The 24,187-nt window shown below is 50.5% G+C and overlaps 1 protein-coding gene across 4 annotated transcripts in view; it reads right to left on the bottom strand.

The window, feature by feature from the left end:
- The window catches only part of JCAD (junctional cadherin 5 associated), an 83,444-nt gene that overhangs the window by 5,302 nt on the left and 53,955 nt on the right, over window positions 1-24,187 (bottom strand). For 3 of the 4 annotated variants that reach the window (XM_045466523.1, XM_045466522.1, XM_045466525.1), the window contains one exon: window positions 5,575-9,314. In XM_045466523.1, the coding sequence (XP_045322479.1) occupies window positions 5,575-9,314 (3,740 nt within the window). Of the gene's footprint in view, window positions 1-5,574; window positions 9,315-16,880; window positions 17,034-24,187 lie in introns of those variants that run through there. The other variant, XM_045466524.1, reaches the window with a different exon arrangement.

Genomic DNA, 24,187 nt, shown 5'->3' with positions numbered 1-24,187 from the left:
TTATCACCAAAAGGCTGTTTTGGGGCGCCTGGGTGGCTCAGTCCTGAGCGTCAGACTCTTGATTTCAACTGAGGTCACGATCTCTGCCTGGGATCTTTTCTTTTCTCTTTTCTCTTTTCTTTCCTTTTTTCTTTTCTTTTTTTTTTTTCTTTTCTTCTTTTCTCTTTTCTTTTCTTTTTCTTTCCTTTATCTCTCTCTCTCTCTATCTCCCCGCCCCTCTCCCCAGCCAGCACGAGCTCTCTCTCTAAAACTAAAAAATCAAAAAATTCTTACAAAGGCTATTTTAAAAGGACATGTATGATCATTACCTAATCATAGATAGAAAAATGTTAGTTGCTTAATTTCTGATAATCTTTTCCTGTTGTCCACAGTGGAACATTAACTTTAAATACAACACATAAACCAGCAAAGGCATGCTTGGCTGATACCAAGGATTTTGTTTGCTTGTTTGTTTTGTTTTTGTTTCTTATAAATTACAACTCCACTGAAATCTTGCTTTAAAAAATGCATCTTTGTGATCAAATGCTGTCCCTGGAAGGCTTGAGGACCCTGAAATCTTGACTGCTTGGCCAGCAATGAGAGGCCTCTTGTCTCCGGCCGCCATCAGCCAGCAGACAGGCCCAGGCCTGGACACAGGCCTGTTCACACTCTCCTAGGCCTTTCCCACGCATAGGGGTGTAGGAGCCTGGGCCACCACACTGACCCGTTCTACAGCCCACAACTGGAAAATCCCAGCCTGGGCCCGAGTGAGCTGCGTTTCCAAAATGGGCCGCCATACAGAACGATGGTCCGAAGCTGCCATTAGTCCTACAGCTGGGTGATTTTGATCTGACCACCCCGGAATTCACAGTCCTCCAGGACCCACATAAGCCCCAAGGCCACACGTGTGCCTCCTACGGCCAGAATTTCCTGCCACAGAAGCTCAAAGGTGTCCTGACTTTTTAAGAGAAAACGCTTAGGAAATCTAGGAGGATTGGTACAATTTGACGGTTATAAAAACGGTGGCAGAACGATCTCTTCCCAAACCCATCTGGACCCCTGTACATCACGAAGGCCACGTACATCCCAATTTTTCTAGCCACAAAATGTGCTACCACGTCTCCTCACACCTTCTCGGCATAGCCACCGTATGTTTAGCGCACGTAAGACAACCGTGACGCTAAGAGCGTGCCTACGGCGCTTTGAGCCCGACATCACAAGCCAGATAGGACAAAGCGTCTGCGTTTAGGAAGAGCAGTCTGCTCCTCCTCGAACGTGATTTACCGCACCACTGGGCTGAAAGCAAGTGGAGTCCAGGTGGGTCGGCTGCCTTCTGACATGTTACGCTGAACGACGCCCAGTGTGACGACACAGGATGTGAACAGCTGAGCGCTACACTTCTGTGCTCAGTCAGCCTCTGAGTGGGGCTGCTTCTGAATGGGGGGCCTCCTCTGAGCAAAGATATCTTCTTCTCCACTGAGAATGAGGAGAGCGGTCACTCATGGATGACACGGTAGGAAGGGCACGCTTTCAGCTGGTGACAGGCCAGGAGGCTGAGCATCCACTGAGCCTTGAGGTACACAGACAGTGGGCACTGAGCAGCTCACCTCGGGCCAGGCACCGGGAGACACCTCCACAGACTGTGCGTGTACCCCCGAGCCCCACTGATGAAGCTAAGGGCCTGGAGCCAGGGAACTGGGGCTAGAACTCTGGAGAACAATGGGCTCCTTCTTCAGATCGTGGAGCATGTAGGTCCAATAAAAATATAACGTAAGCCACATAACATTACTTAAAATTTTCTACAAGCTGTGTTAAGGCAAATGGAAGGAAACAGGTGAAATTGATTTTAATAATATATCCCATTTCACCAAATCTATCAAAAACACGATCATTTCAACAGGTAATCAACATAAGAATTGTTGAGAAATTTAAACTTTTCTATCTGCTAAGTCTCTGAACTCTGGCATGTATTTTACAGGTACAGCACATCTCAGTTCGGATGAGCCACATTTCAAACGCTCAAGGACCCACATGTAATAAGGAGCTAGCAGGTCTAGAAGACAGACAGGTTACCGAGTAGTTAGAATCCTGGTTCTGGTGGGCAATATTTCAGGTGAAGACAATTCAGTAAGGCCCAACCCTTGTGGATATTTTGTGTATTAACACCCTCGAGGGCTACTGCCCTTGACATCGTGCTGACATCCAGCCTTCCGACAGACGGCTCCATCACACCCTCCCTGGCTGGTCTCTCCTTGTTCCCTCCCGCACCCATACGGATGGAGTGTGCCACCAAAGCTGATAAAGCCAGCACATTCTGAGCACTGCCAGTGCCTGGGATTACACTTCCAAATTGGAACACAATCCACCCAGAAGGGATGGACTGCTGTCACCTGAGTTAGTTTTGAGGTGCTGACTTCTTGGCCAGAGCCCCAAAAGACCACTAAAAAGATGTCAGCTGAAAGGACTGTCTTTCAGGAGCGTGAAGATACTTTATGATACAGTAGGCGCTCCATCACAACACAGATCATTAAGTTCTAGAAGGGTGTGTGCATGTGTGTAGGTTGGCGGGGGCGGGAGGAGGTTACAGATACTCACACTATAGTTTTATTTTAAAATTCCAGAACAAAATCCGAATCTAAGTGGGCTGTGAATTCAGGAGCAGTGAAGTGGTTCCTGCACACTGGGCTGAGGGGGGCAGGGGAGGGGTGGGGGCGGAGACGATTCTTGCGCATAAAATGATAAAATGTATCAAAAGGAAAACAAAGTCCAAGAAGTCCATCTGTGAAAACGCAGTAAGGCTTTACTCTAACTTGTAAAACGACGAGTGGAAAAGTGAACGTATCTCAGAGTTTGACTATCTCAGTCACACAATCCACATTCCTCTCCAGATGATTGATTTTGTGTAGGCCTGGTGACCATGCCATGAAGGACTGACGGAGGTTCACCCGAGCCCCTATGTGTGTATGAAACCGTCCTTCGGGGTGTCCTGCTATGCAATTGCTTAAGAATGCCACCGGTAGCTGTGTGGCATCATGAGTATCTCTCTGCCTTTAGATTTTGGGTCATTTCATTATTTATTAACAAATGCATCAGGTGGAGAGGAGGAAAAAAAATTCTACTTGTTAGTCACTATGGTTAAAAAAAAATAAGGTCATGGAAGAGGTGTTTTAGATGGCTAGCTAACACTAAAATTGGCACGATCTACATGTTTTCAGATACCTGTCCAACTTCACTCACGTGCCAAGGGATAACGCTAAAAATTGAGGGGTACTTGACTGAACTAAAACTTCTGTGTTACAAAATACTGCCCAGAATATGTGCCCATGGACTGAGACATAGAAATCTTTACACCCTGGTGTTTTATTATAGCAGGATTTGTCTTATTTTATTTTTTAAAAATGTTTATTTATTTTGAGAAAGAGAGAGAGAACATATGAGCAGAGAAGGGGCAGAGAGAGAGAGAGAGAGAGATAGTGGGGGGAGGGGAGATAGAGAATCCCAAGCAGGCTCCATGATGTCAGTGCAGAGCCTGATGTGGGGCTCGATCTCACGAACTATGAGATCATGACCTGAGCCGAAATCAAGAGTCGGACGCTTAACCCACTGAGCCACCCAGGCGCCCTGGATTTGTCTTATTTTAAAATTCTTACAATTCTCAGGATGAGACAGGACTGATACAGAAACTCATTTTAACTCGTACTGAAAAGCAAGTGGGCATATTTGGGGAGGTGGGGGCGGGGGGACCAAGAGAGGAGGAGAAACCTAATAAATCCCAACAGCTTAAACCACGGGCCATGTAACGCTTTTTCCGCCCTTATGGCAACGGTTCCACATCCTAGTATTCTCTTTCTCAGAAAAGACCAACTTTGTTAAGTCAGATGATCTGACAGAGCCCCGACAAATGGCTTGTTTCAATAATGTATTTTGTATAAGGAACCAAGCAACACCATCTAACACTCCTAAGAATCATACTGCATTTGTGGGAAAATTTTTAAAGTGCCAAGTAGGCGTTTCATGAAACAAAAATTCTGGATTTTTCTAGCTGAAAACAAGCGAGCTTGTCCACTGACTTTTAAATCCTTGGATTTCACCACAGGAAGCAGAGAAAGGGGGTGTTCAGGAAGACTAGAGGGCTGGGCTCCGGAGGTGGGCCTGGGACCCAGGGTCCCTGCTGTCCCGCACACAAGGGAACGGATTCGCCTCGCTGTAAAAAGGTGTGAATGTTGGGGCGCCTGGGTGGCGCAGTCGGTTAAGCGTCCGACTTCAGCCAGGTCACGATCTCGCGGTCCGTGAGTTCGAGCCCCGCGTGGGGCTCTGGGCTGATGGCTCAGAGCCTGGAGCCTGTTTCCCATTCTGTGTCTCCCTCTCTCTCTGCCCCTCCCCCGTTCATGCTCTGTCTCTCTCTGTCCCAAAAAAATAAATAAACGTTGGAAAAAAAAAAAAAAATTAAAAAAAAAAAAAAGGTGTGAATGATTCATGGTCTCTTCTGTCTGTGGTTTGCATGTGGGCCTTCTGACATGTACAACTCTTCTTCGAATCAGTTCTAGGATACATAATCGATAATTCCCCAGCCCTGAAGAAAACGCCAGAAACAGAGATCCCTGTTTGTGTCAGAGCTGAGGCTGAGACTGTGTTTGGGGAAAATCCCCGTTGCCACCACTGGGAACCCGCCTTGTGGTTTGAACCAGAGCAGCTCTGAAGGTGTGAAGGGGACAGAAGGGAGAGGGCCCAGAGGTGTGCCAGGCCCTGCTGCCTAAGTTCTCTGTCCTGGGCTTTAGTGCATAAGACCATAGGGGACCTTATGGGACATGGCTGGTGGGTGAACTTTTTTTTTTAGTATTTAATTATTTGGAGAGAGAGAACGTGAAAAGGGGAAGGGTAGAGACAGAGGGAGACAGAGGATCCGAAGTGGCTCTGTGCTGACGGCAGAGAGTCCGACGTGGGCCTTGAACCCACGAACCGTGAGATCATCATGTGAGCCGAAGTCGGACACTTAACCGACAGAGCCCCCCTGTTTAGGGTGTTGACACAGTGCAAACTGCTCCTTTTGTTTACTAAAGCTTTTTAAAGTTTCATAAATGGCCGGTAGCAAAAACATGAAATGAGGGTCAAAGGATTTTGGAAAGTACAATGTAAGACAGCATCCTGAGCTGCGTAGTTTACTTAATCATATGATTAGGTTGGTACAAAGAGCATGTGGGGGGTCTGGGGGGAGCGCTTGTTTTCGGGGAGGGTGCAGAGCACACACTGTCGCCTCCTACAAGATTCATTGCGGTACAGCATCACAGTTCGAGTACTTTACTGATTTACCTCTGCACGGTACGGGGCCCAAACTATGTCTGTATAGATACCTAGATATAGCTGCTTGCATAAGGAATTTCCGTAAATATACAACCATTTACGATACACTACCGGATCTTGATTTTTAAGGAAAGCCTCCGGATAATTCTTTGGACAATGGAGAATCTTTCGGGGCAACAATGCACAGTATCAGCTTTACCAGTGCAGGACTGGCATCATCCACCAGCCTGGTGTTACACGCTCAGAGCACCACACTAATACTCTGTAACGCCTGCCTGCACACTGACTCCTCACCTGGGCACCAGAAATCCTGATGGACGGTCTTCTTCTCCCCGTGTGCCGTTGGACGACCGTCTTCTTCCGGCGGGAGGGCGCCCTTGGAGACCACGAGCGGAAGCCCGGCCTTCCGAGCCAGGTCCCCGGCGTTCAGAGACACCGGGCCTCCGGGCTGCATCCCGGGGTCCCTCTCGGCCTTCGGTTCCTCGGCTTCCTCCGTGGAGTCAGCGCTCCGGGAGGTCAGGAGCCTCATCCGGGACACAGAGCTCACCTCCTTCATCCTCATCAAGCGGCCGGGGTCTGCTCTCCTAGGGGGCGAAGCCAGTTTCTCTTGTAAACTTTCAATCACTTTGGAAGTGCTTCTGAGCCTCTTTTCTGAGCCTGGCATATTTGGGGTCCTTTCTATAAAATGGAACAGGGTGGACTTGAAGGGTGGTTTCGTCCCCATGTCCTTGGGACTGAAGGACCTGGACTCTTGGGGACTGTACTGAGGCTCGGGGCTGGGGGCCTTGCTGGGGACAGTCCCGTCCACACCCGAGGGCTCAGCAGCCGGGGCAGCGCGACGGGCGCTGTCCCTTTCCCCTACAAAGAGAGGGCTTTGGGTCCAGCCGCACTTTCTCCTGCCGTAAAAGGCGTCAGGGGACGCTGCGGGGTCATCCAGCTGTGAACCGGACCCAGGCTCCTCCCTGGGGGCCTCCGGCCCGCGGCCACCTCTGTCAGGCTCGGGGTGCTGGTCCTGTCCCGTTCTCCTGGTGCCTGGCAGCAGGGACTCCACGGCCACCTCGATGCCCAGGATCCTCGCAGCCCTTGCTTGAAGGGACTCATTTGGGGGGATTTCTATTGCACTGGCTTCACCTGAAGACGCATCTGACTTCCCGGCGCTCTGCTCCTGTGCCCGCGTCAGTCCCACAGACCTCAAGTCCGGCGCCGAGAGCCCTCGAGGTTTGCTGGCGAGAGCGAGCGGGACCGGCGGGCTCCTCCCGTCCTCGCCACCGGCCTTCCGAGGGGTCGCTGGGCTCAGCTCGGCAGAAACGGGAACACGGGGCAGTGCCTGGCTTCCCGGGGGCTGCCTCAGCGAGGCTGGATCCGACAAGGGCACTGGTTTTGTGTCACCTGACCTGGAGGAAGCCGCTCTCTTCACAGGACCTGGGCTGACGGCTGGCTCGGTGTTCAGGGTGCGCTCCACCTCCTGGTTTCCCTCGTCGGCGATCAGGCCTCCGTGTGCCGCCACCGCCGCCCCCCGGCCTCCTTCCACCTCCGCGGGGCCCGGGCACTGAGCACGGGGGCCAGGCCAGCCAGGCTTCTGCCCCTCGCTCCAGCTTTCGGACTTACTCTTGGCTCTTCCCGGCCTGGCCCCGGGCTCCTCAACCCTCCACGCCTGGCCGTCTCCCCCGCAGCCCCAGTGCTTGCCCGTGGCCTCAGCACTGCCTTCGGGCTGCCACTCTGTGTCACTGTCCTCGCTGCTGCTGTCGCTGCCGCTAGGACTGCTCTCTTCCTCTTCCTGAAGCTCCTTGTTAAAACTCTCTAGCTGGCTAATCAAATCCCAGGGACGGCGGCTAACTGGCTTCAGGAGAAACTGACCAAACAGCTGTTTGCTGTTGCAGGGGCCGGTGGTCTCCCCCTTCACCACGTCGCCCCGGGGCACGGGGCTGGCTCTGCGGCCACGGCCCTCGGCGCAGGCCTGACTGGGCCCGGCTTTTGAAACAGGTGCCTGGCTTACGCAGGAGGAAGTCCTTGAGAAAGCACTGTTGCTGGAGGGGCTGAGGGACATTTGGCCTTTCAGGTGATGAGCACTTGGCCTCTGGTTTCGGTCGCCGGGAGCTAACTCCGTGGGCGCGTGAGCCTCAGAGACGAGGGGGTCTGAGTATTTTGGAGTCAGCACTGCTTTTGGTGAGCCTCCCGGCTTCTGACCGGGGAGGGGCAGCGCGCTTCTGGACTCCTCTGCAAAAGTGGTTTGGGTTTGCTGATCTCTGTACTGGTGCCCTGGCCACGAGCCAGAATACTTGAGCTCTCTGTGTTGTGCAGGGTGAATGAATCTGAGGTCATTTGTTTGTTTGCCTTCTTCTGGTTCCCCCAGATCTTGTTTCTGGAACTCTGTTCTCCCCACCATGCTTCCTGTGAGTGCCTGCAGCTCCAGGTCGGTGGAAGACATGCTCAGCAGACTTTGTTCCTGCAAAGCTGCGCTCTTATCAAGCCCATTCCTTTTATCAGTGCCCTGTTTTAAGTCATTGTTGTTCGTATCTATATCTGGCAGATGTGATTCTGATTTAACTGGGATGGAAACCAAACAAAATATTGTCTCGTTCATTTTCTTCTTTGAACTTTTCTTGGTCCGAATCCCAGTTTCGAACTTCTTGAGCTTGGTTCGAGTTTCACAGGTACTCTCGCCCTGCGGGCTTGGGGGGGAGACGAGGCCTTCTGTGTGCCCACCCTGGCCGCCGTCCAGGGCGGGCCACTGTCCCCCCACGGCGCCGTGGGCTCTTTGGTCAGGAGCGCCATTTTCCGCATCCCTGGGGAGCTGGTCCCACAGCCACCAGGGACTGGGATCGGCAGTGGCCGGGCTGCTCACACCCCCCGGCGAGGTTCTCACACTCTGTGGGCTCAAAACGGCACCATCTTGTTGACCGTTTCCATGAGCGGGGGCCGGGGCAGTGCTGGGACTAGAGTTGTAGGACTTCTCGTTGGCTCTTGTTTCTTGACAGAAACCCCGGGGGCGGGCCAGTTTAAAATGCCGTATCCGTGGGTCGTCAAAGGGAATATACAGAACGGAGCCGTCGTACGCGGTGGTCGGCCGGGGCTGCTGAGGGACCCCGCGAGGAGAGTGTGGGCTTGCACCATACTCATTCCCGGTGCCAGGGGGACCGGCCGGCTCCAACGGATGCTGCTGCTGACGGGGACCACACACGGGCCCAGGCACTGTGTCCTCCACGTAGGGGTTTGCGATGTGCTGGGGCGGCGACCTGTACGATGGCGGAGGCACGTACACGGGAGGCTCCAAACTAGAGTCGGGCGCGCACAGCTCCAGCCGGGGCTCGCTGGATTTGGTCAAGTAGGAGACGCACAAGTCCACCTGCTGACTGTCCAGAGAGTCACTGGCCGTGTCCACGCCCGCCCTGGAGTGTTGGTGGGAGTCGTAAGGTGGAGGCTTGAGGGGTCTCCCAAACTTAGGCCGGGGGAAAGGGACCGAGGAACCCCCCTTCTCGGGGTTCCTTTTGGATTCCAAATTGGGCGCACAATTTGGGGGATAAAATGGCATTTTAGGAACACCTGGAAAATGTCCGTCATTTAATGGAATGGGAATTTCCATGCAACTCAGGCCCTCGGGGGAAAGAACCCTGGGCAATGACTGGGATTTCCCTTTGCTTTGGGAATTCAGCACATGTTCTCCTTGCACGAATGGGTACAGATCTTGAAACAGTCTCTCCCCATCACCATCAGACATTTGCCTCCCTAATTTCCTTGGCTGGTTCCAGCTCTCCAGGCTTATATTCTGCCACTTGGCAGGTCCTGCCATTCTCAGCTCTTCTTCCCAAACTGCCTTCTTCATCACGTTCTCTGTCCTTCCTCCAACTTCCCATGGGCCCTCCCTCATGTGAACGGGCAGACTGTGGGCTTGGGCCATCCCTCTGACCTCTGGGTCTTCTCGGGCCCTTGGCCCCAGCAAGCCACCGACCTCCTGTCCTTTTCTTCTCCAGTAGGCGTGGTCGTGAGCGGTCTGGGGCTGAGAGGACCACCTCAGCACGGGCTGATGATAAAACCTACAAAACAGAGAGGCGTGGAAGTTATACCAGGGGAAGAACCACACGGAAGAAATGTGGATGTGTCTGCTTCTGAGTCAAACTCAGGTCAGTACTTCTGAAAAGCGTATTCCTAACCAGAGTACTTACTGACTTTAAAGAAAACACGTCCCAACTAATTATGATTGGAAGGCAGCCACGTGTTTTGCCACCGAGGGCCTAGGAGTCTCTGCAGCAGGCTTCCCACAAGAGCATCAGGCCACTGGTGGTACTTGAGAGATGTCAAGGCCCTTACAAGTTTGAAATGCCCAAGGGAGCAAGGGTAAACTCGCAAGTAGTATTTCTCAAGTGTGGTCATGGGCCACTGGGAGTCCACGCCCCACGGAGGCCAGACCACTGAGTTCTCTCAGGAGTCGGTCTGGGAACCTGCTTCTCACAGCCCCACCCTAGAGCGGTGGTTCGTCAGCATGAGCAGGAATCATGAGAGGGCTGCTAAGGCACAGACTGCTGTGTCCTATCCCCAGTTTCTGCTTCAGCAGCTTTGGGTGGGGGGGTGGGGGCTCTACAATTTGCATTTCTTTTTTTTTTTAAGTTTTGATTTTTTTTTTTTTTTTTTTTTGAGGTTGGGGGCACAGAGAGAGTGGAGGGGAGAGAGAATCCCAAGCAGGCTCCGTGCTGTCAGTGCAGAGCTCAACGTGGGGCTCGATCCCACAAACCGTGAGATCATGACCCGAGCCAAAATCAAGAAACGGACGCTTAACTGACTGAGCCACTCAGGTGCCCCTCCCCAACGTGCATTTCTAACATGTGCCCAAGCGATGGGGTCCCAGCACCCCACTATGAGAACCATCACTGCTAGTTGTTGGGAACCATGACTTCACAAGTCCCGAGGCCCAGACAGTGTCCCAGCTCCACTGCGTCATAATTGTGGAGGCAGGAGGGACACCCAGCATCGGCGTGTTTCTAGGCACCCCTGATATTCCCAGTGTGCAGCTCAGATGGAACGAGGACTTTAGCCGGGTTCCCACACTTCCCCGATGGCAAGAATCACCCAGTGGGCTCAGTAAATACACACACGACCACGTCACTCCTGTCAAAGTTCAGATTCAGTAGGTCTGGATTAGGGTCCAGGTGCCCACATTTTTGTAATGAGCCCTCCAGGGGAGTCTTAACTTAGGTGATGTGGGAATACGGCTCGGGCCGACTCTGACCAGAAGAAGGGGAGCTCTGTCCATGTGGCAGAAGCCCCTGCCAGGTGGGACAGGGTGTGGCAAACGCCAGCCTACTTCTAGGTCGCCCCCCATCACCAGGCTGCACAGCAGAAATGTCCTCGAGAGCCTTTGCGAAATGCTAATGCCTAAGGCCCACCCCCCCGAATATCTTGATCTAATCAGACCAGCCAGCAGCCACCAGTATATTTCAAAATCTCCTCAAGCGATTCTAGTAGCATCAGCCAGAGTTTGGAATCACTGCTCTAATGCAGCTGGAGAAAACAAAATCCGAACAACTGTTACACTGTCTACGACAGTCAGCTCTGTGTACAAGTGACCAGAGACCAGGACCCTAACACAGAAAAACCATCAACTGGAAGGAAGCTTTGGCACACTCCCCTACTCTGATTAACCATGGGCTACACGGACAATGTTCCAGCTCCAAAACTGCTATTCGTTTTGTAAATTATAAAAGTAATATGTAGCTGTTGTTGAAAATTCAGAAAAATAGAGGAAAGAACAAAAAACAAAACCGCCATGGAATCTTTCCCCCCAGAGATAGTTATCTTGATGTATATCTTCCAGTCTTTGCGTGGGTGATGATGTGGGTTCTCAAGTAGTCTTGGTTCTCTACGAGGGATCTGGTTTTCTGTGAACGTTTCCCTGCACTCACAGTGCAAACAGCAGCTGTCACTTGCGTGGTGGTTACTCTGTGCTCAGTCCATGCTTAGTGCTTTCAGTACATTTGCGCACCCGCACCCCTCGGGAGATAGGAACTGATGTCATTCCCATCGACAGAGGAGGAAACTGAGGTACAGAAGTAATGTAACATTAACATGCACTTGGGCGCTTCCGCTGTGTCTGGCCCTGTGTGACGAATTATTTCCTTTAAATTTTATAACCACTGTTCTCTCTCCCTTTTACAGATAAGGAAACCGAGGCACAGAGAGCTTTTGACGGCTCTCTCAAGTGGTACAGCTTGTAAGTAACAGGGAAAGATTCAAACCCAGGAAGTGTGACCCTCCATGAAGCCCATTCAGTTAGCCACTCCGTTTTACTTCTCCTAATGTAATGAAAAATTCCTCAAGTGCATAATTTTAACAGTTGAAGAGTATTGTGTCATATGCACATGACTCACTTAACCACTGCTGGGCATCTACATAGATTATATTCTAAACGCTTTGAGAAACACTGTCATTCACAAACACTGAGCGTGTCTCAGGTTATGTAGAATAAATCCTTAGAAAAGGAATTAGTGGGTTGGGAGCATTATGTTATCTATATCGTCAGATCTGCCCTCCGTTCCAATTTACTCTCCCACCTGCAGTGCAGGGCACCAGTCTTGCTGATTTTTTCCATCTCTGGTTTTTCCAGTCAATTTGTTTCCTTATTATAGAAGTGAAAGTAACTCCTGATTGGTTTTAATTTGCATTTCCTTGATTACTTGTGAGGTTACCTTTTTTTTTTCCATGTGCTTAGGTGTCATTTGTGGTTCCAAACGACTTCTACAACACAGCCCACTTTGCAGCCGACAGGTGGTAGAGAGAGGACGGTGTGAACAGGGAGGAGTCCGGGCGACAGCAGGGGAAGGCCTTGGAGGGGACAACGGTGGGGACTGGCTGAAGGGGGACCACTCCCAACACACAGGAGGAGGCTGCCGCTCTGCGGGAGCCAGGATGGTAAATACGGATGGTAAATGCATAGTAAACATCCATCATTACGATCACAGGCATACCTCGCTTTATCGTGCTTCACAGATACTACGTTTTTTTTTTTTGTTTTTTTTGTTTTTTTTTACAAATTGAGCATTCAAGCCTTGAGTAGAGGAAGTCCCTGCAGTTGGGCTGGAAACAGGAGAACTGGAATTACAAGCGAAGCCTGAAGATGGGGCTGAATTGCTGCCACCTTGTGATCAAAGCTCAATGGATGAGAAGTTGCTTCCTATGGATGAGTAGAGAAAGTGGTTTCCCGAGATGGGGTCTACTCCTGGTGAAGACTGTTGAAATGACAGCAAAACATGGAGAATATGCCATAAACTCAGCTGATAAGGCAGAGGCAGGGTCTGGGCGGATTCAGTCCAACAGCGAAAGAAGTTCCACTGTGGGTCGAGTGCTATCAAACAGTATTGCATCTTACAGACCAATTGCGAAAGAAAGAGTCAATAATGTGGCAAACTTCACTGTTGTCTTATTTCTAGAAACTACAGCCACCCCTGCCTTCAGCAGCCAGTGCCCTGATCAGTCAGCAGCCATCAACCTCGAGGCAAGACCCTCCACCAGCAAAAGGACGATTCACTGAAAGCTCAGATGATGGTCAGCATTTTCAGCAATATTTTAATGCTTTATTTGATTTTTTTTTTTTAAGTAATCTCTACACCCAACATGAGGCTCGAGCTCACAACCCTGAGATAAAAAGTTACATGTGCTGGGGTGCCTGGGTGGCTCAGTCGGTTGGACGTCTGAATTTGGCTCAGGTCATGATCTCGTGGTTCATGAGTTCGAGCCCCATGTTGGGATCTGTGCTGACAGCTCAGAGCCTGGAGCCTGCTTCGGCTTCTGTGTCTCCATATATCTCTGCCCCTCCTTCCTTGCACTCTTTCTCTCTCAGAAATAAACATTAAAAAAAAAATTTTTTTAAGTTGTATGTTCTACTGACAGAGCCAGCCAGGCACCCCGACTCAGCAATATGTTTTTTTGCTTTTTTTTTATTGTGGAGAGAGAGCATGAGTGGGGTAGAGGCGGAAAGAGAGAGAATCTTAAGTGGATTCCATGCTCAGCACAGAGCCTGACACGGGGCTCAGGCCCACGACCCTGGGAACTTGACCTGAGCCCAAATCAAAACTTGGACGCTCGACCGACTGATCCACCCAGGCGCCCCTAGTAATATTTTAAATTAAGGTATATACTCTGCTTTTTCAAATGTAACACTGTTGCACACTTAATGGACTATAGTATGGTGTACACGTTGCTTTAATATGCATCAGAAAACCAAAAAATTCATAACCCAACCCAAAATATCTCCAAGGCATGCCATCATTATTAATAGTAGTAGCAGTAGTGTCTTGGAATTACTTCCTTGCCTTAGTAAGCGAGGGTTGCTCTTCAAGTCCTGCCCCCACTCCCACTCCCACATAACTTTTGAAGCAGCCACTGAATGAAAGGGTTGAAAAAGTAGGAGAGATTTCAGATCAATTTGAGGTAAAGCATTTGCCACTGAGCAGCCTAAGTGCTTCTGCGTTTCCTTCTTACACGTAGTGACAGCTGTGTTAACCCTGGGCGTGGCTGAAGGTCAACATCTTCGTGGCTTTCGTGGTTATCAAAATCACGTTTTGAGCCCTCGGGCTTTGAGTGCGTAACAGAACCCCTCTCGGGTCGGGTTCCATAAGGGTGGTTCCCGTGGAAGCCACCACCCTCAGCCCTGCGTGCACATCTCCTGCCCCCACCCTGGCGAGCCAAGGAACCCCCCTCCTGAACCCCAGAGGCCACGGGCCCTTCCCTTACGAACTCCTCCATGACCGCCCGTCCATCACAGATGTGCCGAGAAACGCTAGGGGATGAACCGCTTCTGGGGTGACAGTTGTCACAGCCCCGATTAAGAGAGAGTAAAACGAATAATTGACGTGTGTGGCTGATGCCTTGCTTCAGAATCCCCTCTCCTGCCTTGATTCCTCGGCTGACGGGGAGTGGATACCACACGGCTTTAATGGCTTTAATCAGCACCACTCACACATGATCCTTACGGTCCCATAAACATGTTGCCGGGACACCGACTTTAGGGGAAAAATCCACAGTGTCGCTTTTGCCCATTTTCCCAATGGAAATTCTGGTTTCTCAGTAAACATGTGGCGTGCTTAAGTGCCAAGAGGTAGCTGGACTCCCGAGGTGCTATTTGTCTATGTAAGTGCCACGAGCACCATCAGAAGACAAATAAAAAATGACATAAATAGGGCAAGAATATAATCAGACCCTAACTGCCTACACAAGTAACGCAGTCTGTTTTCTTCCCTGCCCACCTAAAAAGGTTACACTCTATAACCTTTGTCAGATCTGCCCTGACTAACCCAAATGGCTAAGCATTCTGGATTAACCTTTCTTCCTTTGTACAATACACCAAAATCCCAATTTAAGGTAAACACAGATCATTTGGGAAATCTTATATAATCTGTTTTTTTAATTGCTTATTTTTTGGGGGGGCGGGGGTGGGGCAGAGAGACAGAGGGAGACACAGAATCCGAAGCAGGCTCCAGGCTCGGAGCTGTCAGCACAGAGCCCGATGTGGGGCTCAAACTCACAGACTGCAAGATCATGACCTGAGCTGAAGTTGGATGCTTAACAGACGGACCCACCCAGGTGCCCCTTAAATAATCTGTTTTAAAATTAAGCCATATGATATAGTGCTAAAGACCTTATTTAACAAACATCTATTCTGTACCCAGTATAAGCCTGAGTCTGACAGGCATGAGTGGACCCCACATGGTGGCAGTTTTGTAAATTTCTCCCTCGGACAAGTTATCAGCCTGGATATCTACTGGCTACCATGCATGATGTCCATTCCTGGCTCAATTGTGTCCTCCCTCACATGGCTTCAAGGCCAAGAATATGTTTTCTAATACCTTTGAGGAAATAAGATGAGATCAAATTTGTCTTTTTAAAAAAATGAGACCTAATAATTTACATCTTAAAAAAGTTAACAATGGGACGTTTTACAAAAACATGCTGAACACATTAATACAGGGTGGGAAAAAGATAAGAAAAACAAAGAGGAATGTGAGAGCTCAAATAAATTGTGTGGACAAGTTCAACGAGACAAGCAGGGTCTTTATACAGAGCCCCTGGGAAAACAGGACCGAGGTGAGACAGAAGTTACACTTGCTAAGAGCTCCATGCCTTATCACAGAAAAGAGACATGATAGCAACGAAACAACTGATAAGAAACTGCTTGGGACATATCTGAAATGTGAACATGTGAAAAACAACATGTCTAAAGGAAAACAGGCAAACCCATTCACTGAAGTAATAAAAGCTAATGATGAAAAACCTCCGGAGACATTTCTATTAGTGCTCTCAGGACTCCTTTTCAACCACAACAGAAAATACTGTCCTTCTTTTAAAAAAAGTAAAAGCCTACATAGAATGGCAATATTTGACATGACTTGTTGTAAGTTTATTTATTCATTTTGAGAGAGAGAGAGAGAGAGAGAGAGAGCATGCACACAAGTTGGGGAGGGGCAGAGAGAGAGCAAGAAAGAGAATCCCAAGCAGGCTCCAGGATGCCAGCACAGTGCCCGACACGGAGCTCGAACTCACAGACCGTGAGATCATGACCTGAGCCAAAATCAAGAGTTGGACGCTTAAGCAACCGAACCACCAGGTCGCCCCTCTGACATGACTTTCAACCATGGTTTCACACGTTCCAGGATAATCTTCTGACTCCACGGTCCTCAGCTGTACCAACTTGTTACCATCCAGGCACACTACAGCCTAGCTCTGTGTCGATACGGGAGGGCATGGGAGAGATGTCCTCCCTCCTCCATGAACAAAATCCCGAACCTGGTTCCCCGTGAGCAGCCCCCAAAGTCTAGCCAACTGGGCTTCCCTCGGAGGCCTGCATGGAGGGTGGGAGGTTCCACCTAAGTGGTCTCCTGGTCCAGTGATTTCTTCCAGTTAGCAAGCCCGCCCGCTGGCCTAGCAGATGCCAGTATGGCCGACCGCCTTCCCACACCAGTGGGCATGTCCTGGACCAGGGGACAGCTGTGCCAATTCTGTTCCTTCAAAAGCCATGCCCTAGTCCAAATGCACAGTCTGAGCATAAAGGTGGAACGGGTCATTTAAGGAGCCTCATACTCCTCAAGGGAGAAGCTCTTCTCTTGGAGATTGGCAGAGGCATTGGGGCATCTCTTCAGAGTGACTCATATTCACCAGCCCCGTGTGAGATGTTTGCCATGTTTCCGTGAGAGGGTCAGCCATCTGCTGCTACAGAATTTGCTCTTAATGCTCTCTGGGCCCGGAAGCCTGCAATTTTATTTTTCAGTGTGCCTTGGTATATTCGATACACTATACTGGGTAAGTAACCCTCTGACACAGGGTAATAAAAAGGTAATTTTGGAAAGGGGAAATAGGAGTCAGGAGAAGATTAAGCCTAACCTACGAAGGTTACCGTAAAGATCAGTCAGGAAAGACGAGGCTGTTCTGGAAACACTATGGATGCATATCACTATTTAGCAAAAATTCAATCTCAACAAGAATCGTAGGCTGCATTTACTGCTGGTTCCTAATCACCTTCTGATGAATGTCTGAGCTTCCGGAAGACAGGGCTTAGGCAGAGCAGAGGGGAAAGAGATGGGGCCTGCAATCAGGCCGGAGGGAGCCCAGTGTACCTGTGCCTGCCCCCCAGGGAGGGCTACTCGGAGTCGACAGGGCTGACGGGAGCGTCGGTGGCTTTGGACTTCTCAGTATGCCAATGGGGAGAGTGAGGCAAGCCGCCAGGGAGCGTGAGCCCCCGGCCCGGGCGCGGGCTTTCCAATCAGAGTCTTCGGCAAGATACTTCACTTGGCTTTTGCCTCTCATTCTTCATTTATACTCAAGGGACGGGAGTAGTTCCTTCCTTTTTGGGTTTGTTGGGAGGGCTTAATGAGATAATGCATTTAAACTGTTTAGCAGAGTGCCTGACACACAATAAGCCCTTGGTTTTTTTTTTTTAAACAATCACTACTATTATTAACCCAATTAAAATAAATTCTCAGCAGAGTAGATAATTTTGAAATTCTTTTCCTCACATCAAGGAAGGAGGTAAGGGGCACAAAGGAAAGAGAGAAAGAACTGAGTGTTTGTCTTATGCGATGATTATTTTCGGCCCGTATTGTCTTTTTTGAAGTTGTAATCAATGGGCCTTCACAATAACAGGAAATAATGATATAGCTGACTGTCATAACAAGACTCTGCCCCTCCGGTGATGGCTGGTCTCTAAGGAAGAAGCTACACCCGTTTCCACAATGATGATGTCGAACAAAACCAATATTTAGTTTATTACAACAAAGCAGGAAAAGCAAGCTCTGATCCCTTTTTTTGCACATAACTCCAATAGGTGAAGCAGACTGTCTCAGTATTTTCCTATTTTCTCTTTAACAGGGTTATTCTTTCACCAAGGTAAAATGTCTTCGCTAGCGCAATCCACACACTGCCGCCATCGATAATGAAACGAAACAAACCACTCCGAGTTCCTCACTTCCCTTTCACGAGTCTGTCGGCACCCCCACGCTCACGTGGGGGTCTATGGAGCACTCTGTGCCTCAGAAGCGAAGCTTACGACAGTGAAGAGTGAGGGAGGCAGCCACCAAGGAAGGTAAACCGGAGCCAGAAGGAGCTAGGAGGAAGCAGTCGGCTCTCTGTGTAGACAGATAAGGACACTGATCCCACAGTCATGTACATCAAGTACTTGTCAGTACCTCAGCTAGACTCTGGTCTAAGGCTCTTTGTTCTTCGTCAAGAACTCAGAGGCATCATCATCTCTGAAACAAAGTGAACCAGAACCGAAGACCCAACTGCAGTGCTTTCTTGGACCCAGGTTTCACATCCTTACCATCCAGTGCCTCTCACTTGGAAACGTCCTGGCTTCCTTACGAGCCCGGTTCTCCACCTGACGAAGAAACGCAACTCACAATTCTCTCGATGGAGGCCCAGCTACCAAGACAAATGAAGTTCTAGACTGTGCTTCTGGAGTCTTCCCATTTCTTCTAGAGGCACCTCCTCATCCTCGTCTCTGTTCTTCCACAAGTCTCCTCTCCTGCTTTTTATTGGGAAGAACTGCGGACGGGAAAGCACCCTGAGAGTGTGTGCAGGAGAGGGGGCCGGCTCCAGGCACTTCCGAAAGGTTGCACTGCCTAACGACAAGAACAAAGCACCCCAGAAGAAGGGTTTGTTCTTGAAAAGACCATGGGAAAAACCAGGGGTCTGCCTCTTCACGTGTGTTCATGAGCTCACCAGCTCAAACAGCTGGCACTTTTCTCTGTGAAGAGGTCAAAACAACAACACCTAATAATTAGGATGCGAAGCAAGCAGCTAAAAGACAAATAACGTTTGTGGAAATGTAATTTCATAAAGACAAAGAGAGATATAGAAACAGACGTTAAACTTGAAGCATTCCTTCTTGGGAAACCATTATAAGCAGGATATGTCTGGAACAGCAGCTTAGAAAGCCTCTGAAAAGTGACTGTTTGCCATACCCGGGAGCACCATCTAGAACGGACGTTTGCTAATCAAATATAAACCTCCCGAGATGAGGCCCCCGACCGCCACATCAGAGGCTCTTCTAGATTGCTGTGTCTCTACACGGTTATGACTGCCGCTGATGACAAGAGAGAATTACAAGTTATTCTCAGGGTTAACTGACAAACATCTTTATCAGAATTCCTGGGGCCGAGCAGAGAAGAACCTATTATGGTATGACTTTCAGATCCAAACTTCTGCTACGTTAAGTTATTTTACAGCTTCCTCTGATTATAGTCTCTCAGAGGAAACACAGTAAGGAAACCGTGAATGCCTGATAACAGTCTTTTACATATTTTAAAGGTAGCTAAGTATTATTCAATTATGGCTACTTACATTTTAAGCACGCAGTTTCCTCCACGTATAGATAACGGCTAGCTTTTCTCCCGTGCCCACTTCCTCTATTCTCTCCTTAATCTTGGCAGGTGCGGGCGTGCGTGCGCGTGTCTGTGCCCGGGTGTGTGCACGCGTGTGCGTGTGTTGGCAAGCGAGGCTTGGAACAACACAGTAGGTGCACCAATAGCTAAAGTGCGTGCAAACTGACGAACTAGAGAATACTTCTCTTTATGGTCTCTGAACACGGATGTAAACGTAAGCTCTCAGAAGCATCCTTTCCATATCGCCAGAGGGAGGACAGAGATGCCGCATAGGATGAGCTCGAGAAGTATCTGTCGTTGGTTAGGCGGCAAATATTAGGATACAAGAAAAATCTGGCACCAAGTCATTTGATAAGTGGAATGCTGACTGTGCAGTTTTAGGACATTCCTGGTTTTCCAGCTATGAACCTATCAGTCCTGCAGGGACACCTGACGCTGCCTGTGAGGTTCTTCCTGCACCACGGGAGTGACGTCCGTGCAAAGCCTGTGGCATCTCCATCGTCACAATCTGCCAACTGAGACCACTCAGGAGTGGTTTAGCATCAGGGGAAGGTCTCTGGAGTACCCGACTTAAGGGGGAAATGCCAAATCTCTAGAGTTACTAAATGAATGGCCTGTGAAGAGAGAACAGGTTTGGGGTACACAGTCAGCACTCACCTCCCTCATCCGTAGCCCCTTCATCGAGGGCAGGTAAAGGTCAGACATCCACATCTGGTCATCCCCTCCTCCCCGTCCACCCTGCCTTCCCCTAATCAGCCCCTGCTCCCTGTCCCCATTGATGGGACAGGGCTGAGATGTGCCAACCAAGCCCAAAGCCCAACTACTGATTCCTTGTCTCAAAAACGTAAGAGACATGGGTGGCAGTCACCAGGGCCGTCTGGAGCTAAACCATCACGTAGAGGCAAGAGCAGAACAAAGTCACTGTGAGCCAGTTACTGGAAAGCAGGGACCGTCAGTGAAGGGAAGAGTCCGGTCTGCAAAGGACGGAGCAGAAGCGCGGGGAGATGCAGAGACAGGAGACAAGGTGGGACCCAGCGTGAAAGCGCCCCCCAGGGGAACAACTCACAACCCTGAGAGAAGTCACCTGACTACCAGCCTTGGCTCCTAGTTTTCTCATTCCCACCTCGGCGAGGCCCAGCCAGGCTCCATTTCCTCCCTGTGGTGGGCCCCGAGCCGCCCCAGTACGGCCTCACGAAGACTTGACCCGTCTCATTCAAGTGGGCTAGATTGTAGATTCTTGCACCCACAGAATCTACAAAGGAGAGGAATTTTACCACCGAGGCCGTTCGGCCTAGTGGGAGTTTGGCCGAGTCTGTGACTCGCATTTCCTTCTCCCTCCCTCCCTGTTCATCCCCCAGGAGTTGGCATGTGGACAAAGCCGTCAAAACTGCTACCTCAGCTGCCCGGCGCGGAAAGCCAGCGCCCCTCCCTGTCACAGTGGAACCTTCCTCCCCACCCCCAGCCTCACACAGGTCCTCCCGCTGGAAAAACCTCCTCCGTTTCCCATCCCGCTTTATCCCAATGTTCCGAAATGCTCAGCACTTCCACGACTGCCTTGGCGTGGAAAGCACTAGGTTTCATCCAATTTATCAAAAGAAGTTTTTCTGAGTGTTTTAATAAGTGCAAAGTTCCTTAATAGGCTTTAGCAAAACCAGAGGTGAATCAGAAATGGGGTCAGCTTTCAGGAAGCTGGTGGCAACCCTGGGAGGAGCACCGGGGAGCCAGTTATTCCGACTGGGAGAGCTGAAGAAGCCACCAAACTGATGGGTGGGGCTTCCAAGGGGAGTGGGAGGAGGGCCCCGGGTGCTTCTAGGCAGCGCTTAGTGCTGGGGAACACACGGTGGCCCCACGCGCTTGGCACCCTGAAAGCACGAGAAGGCACAGGGCAGGCAGGTGAGGCGTGGAGAAGGAGGCCTGCAGGGCCATACGGAGATGGGGGGTGACGCTGCAGGCGAAGGGGGTCAAGGACCCAGTGCAACACCCTGCACGTAGCTTTGGAAGGGAGCTCTCTCCTCACTAATTCGGATACGTGTGTACCAGCAGGAAGTGACTCTTGGGCCCGTCTGCACCACCTGAGTACAAGAGCTTCTCAGCAAGCCAGCGGCTCCTTTAGCTCCCCACGTGACACCACTGTCATGCTCTGCCCGTGTCGGGATCTCCGTGTCACTTGCTGTGGTAACAGTGCAAGCTCAAAGCACAGCCTCTTCGGCCAAGTTGGGAAACATGCATCCTGCATGTTTGGAAATCTAGTCAAGGCTCCATATTTGTGGTTTTCCTTTTTTTTCTTTTTTCTTCATTTTACTGGCTATAACCAGCCCTTACATAAGAAACTCTGTTGTAAGATGATGTTCATTCGCGAGGGAAAGGAAGAAGCACGGTTGTGCTCCCAAGGCAGTCTTGATGTTTAAGCCACACCCCAGATGACAGACAATATCACAGAGAGAAGCCACTGTTGTGCACACGTATCTGATCTAGGTGATTAGATTAGATTAGATTAGATTAGACACGACAGGATGCATTCCTTAGGCAGCTCCCCAGACAGGAAAGGGACACACCTGTGCCCTGGGAGCCACCGCACATCCCCTCGTGCCCGTAGAGAGGGCGGAGGACAAGGAAGTGAGAGAGGACGGTCCGCCACAAGGCAGCTGTGAAAGGAGCTTGGAGAAATGCAGGCCCCTCTCAAGCAGGGACAGGCCCCACCTGGGGAGAGCTGATCCGGGCCCGACACCGCTATGGAGCCGCAGACGCTGGCCTGCCTGGCAGCCCGGAGCCTGGGGCCCAAGCCAGGCTTCCTTCCGAGTGGCCCTTACAGAGTCACCGAGGACCTCTGGGCTTCATGTCCTTTGGCTATAAAATATGACTCTGCTAACGTGCTCTCCTAACAGAATAAAACAAACCAGGCTTCTTTTGGCCCCCGTGGCCTTGGAAACCACTTTGACCACCGCCTTCTTTGGGAAGTCCATGGGGCCCTGAGGACTGGCCTGGGGTGGGGAGGATACTCTCTAAGGCAAACCTCAACCCTCCTAAGAGAGTGCAAGAGGGTACCCTCGTGATGCTTCCCAGCCACCCTGATGGCGTGGAGTTGGGGGCCCCACCTGCCCTTCCCGGGCCCCCCTGCCCCTCCAGACCTGGAGCCCAGCCCAGAAGAGTCGCCGTGTGGGACGGGCACGCAGCAGGACCACAGCTGCCCTGGTCGGCAGCCTGGAGGCTAGGATTTGGCAAAGCACCATTTGCTCATCCAGATTCAGAGTTCACAGAAGCCAAAGTATCGTTGGGTTTGCTTTTTCTTCAGTTTTCAGGCTTTAACGATTAGCACCTCTTTATTTCCTCTCAAGGCACTTTTTTTTTTTCTCCTGAAAACACATTCTCCTGCCTACCTTTCTGTTTGCTTTTCTGTTTGCCTCCTGTTTTCAGGTCTCTATAAGCTACTAAAGAAAGAAAACATCTTTTCACTTCAACCCAGGAAGGCTTGCAGCTGGTCTCGGAGGCTTTGGGCACTGGCATGGATTTCTGCGAACACGTATGCATATTCTGTTTTTACCCGACAAGGCAACCTTCAGTCTGACAGCTAAGGTACATCTCAGAAGGTAATCAGCCCCCCTCAGAACTGGGGGGACATGGCCAGATCTGCCGAGAACACGGTCGTCTGTATGAAGACATCCCAGTGCTACACGAAGCCACTGAACTGAGCACTTTTCATGACAGAAAGAAAGACTGCCTACAGATCCGATTATGCCTACCTACCTAGGGGCTGGGCTGTGAGTGCCTGGGGTCGCCAAAAACCTGTTAGCACAAAGGGGCTAGAAAGTCCTGAGCAAGTTGTAGACGAGCGTGGGGGCCACGTGGCCCACACAGCATTCTAGAGGGGATTTTACTGCCTCCCACTGTGGGACCCAACTCTGATCTCTGATCCAGCCCTCTGAGATTGAGGGAGCCCCCACACAGCCTCCAAGGGCCATTTGTAGGGTTCCCACTGCCCCAGTCTTTACCTCATTACAAGTTGAGGACTTCTGCCCCTCAACAGTGGAAGAAAGAACTGAATCCACGAGCACATATTAAACACACTGTGTATCCAGCAACCATAACAAACTCTGTAGGAAACACACAAGAAGGGGAGACAAGGTACAGCCTCAGGGCCCCGAAATCCAAGGTGGAAGGTACAGATATACTCAGCACAGAGCTAGAAGCAACAGAGGGCAGGACAAAGTCCAGCACAAGTTTGTGTAGTGGTAATTACACTAATTCTCTAATTCTCAGCCAACTCATCCGAAAGCAGCCTCTTCCAAAATCCAGGGCGGGCGTGTTTTTCAGGGAACGTGGCCAAAAAGAGACATAGGCCCAAGACAGTAGTGGACACAAGTGTGAGTCTGAAGGGCAAGGTTAAATAAAAGCAGTTTTACGTCCCTTTCCATTGTGGGTGTCGTCCTGAACCTGGCCACTAACCCTTGCCCCTGGCCAGAGAAATGGTTCTGACGTGGCAACATAAGCCTGCTTTCACCGCACCGCGCACGTGGAAGGCAATCACCTTTGCTTTTACTCGATAACGACGGGGCTGAACGCTCTAAATTTTAAGAATGAACCCTCTCCCTTCTTCACCTGAAAGCCGTCAACCAACATGGAAAATCCTTTCTGGGAAAAGGTGAGTTTTCACCATGGAAGCCTGCTTCTTTCCCTTTAGACTGAACTCACTCCCCTTTTAAGTTTGCTTGGCTTTTTGTTTGTTTCCCTTGAAGATAGGCCTCTGCTTCCACTGGTTGCTTTGGTCCCTTTCTTGCCAGTTATGCACAATTACATAACCTGCTCTACAGAGGCAGAACCCTCCTCCTCCAGTCTGAGCCTGGTCCTAACGCAGCCCTGGAGACAAACGCACTTTTATGAAGTGATGACAAGGGTCTCCTCTAGGTGGAAACCCTAGGTGCATGAGGTGGAAACTCCTCTAGGTGCATGAGGGCTACAGGGCTCCCCTCTCATGCGGCTCTGTGGCAAGCCGCCCAAATTCCCTCTTTTTTACCCCCCCCCCTTGGCCCCCCAGGCAACCCGCC

The sequence above is a fragment of the Leopardus geoffroyi genome, chromosome B4 (genome assembly GCF_018350155.1).
Source record: "Leopardus geoffroyi isolate Oge1 chromosome B4, O.geoffroyi_Oge1_pat1.0, whole genome shotgun sequence".
NCBI classification, from domain to species: domain Eukaryota; kingdom Metazoa; phylum Chordata; class Mammalia; order Carnivora; family Felidae; genus Leopardus; species Leopardus geoffroyi.
Note: the sequence above shows the minus strand (reverse complement) of the source record. Positions and strands in the feature narration are given on the sequence as shown.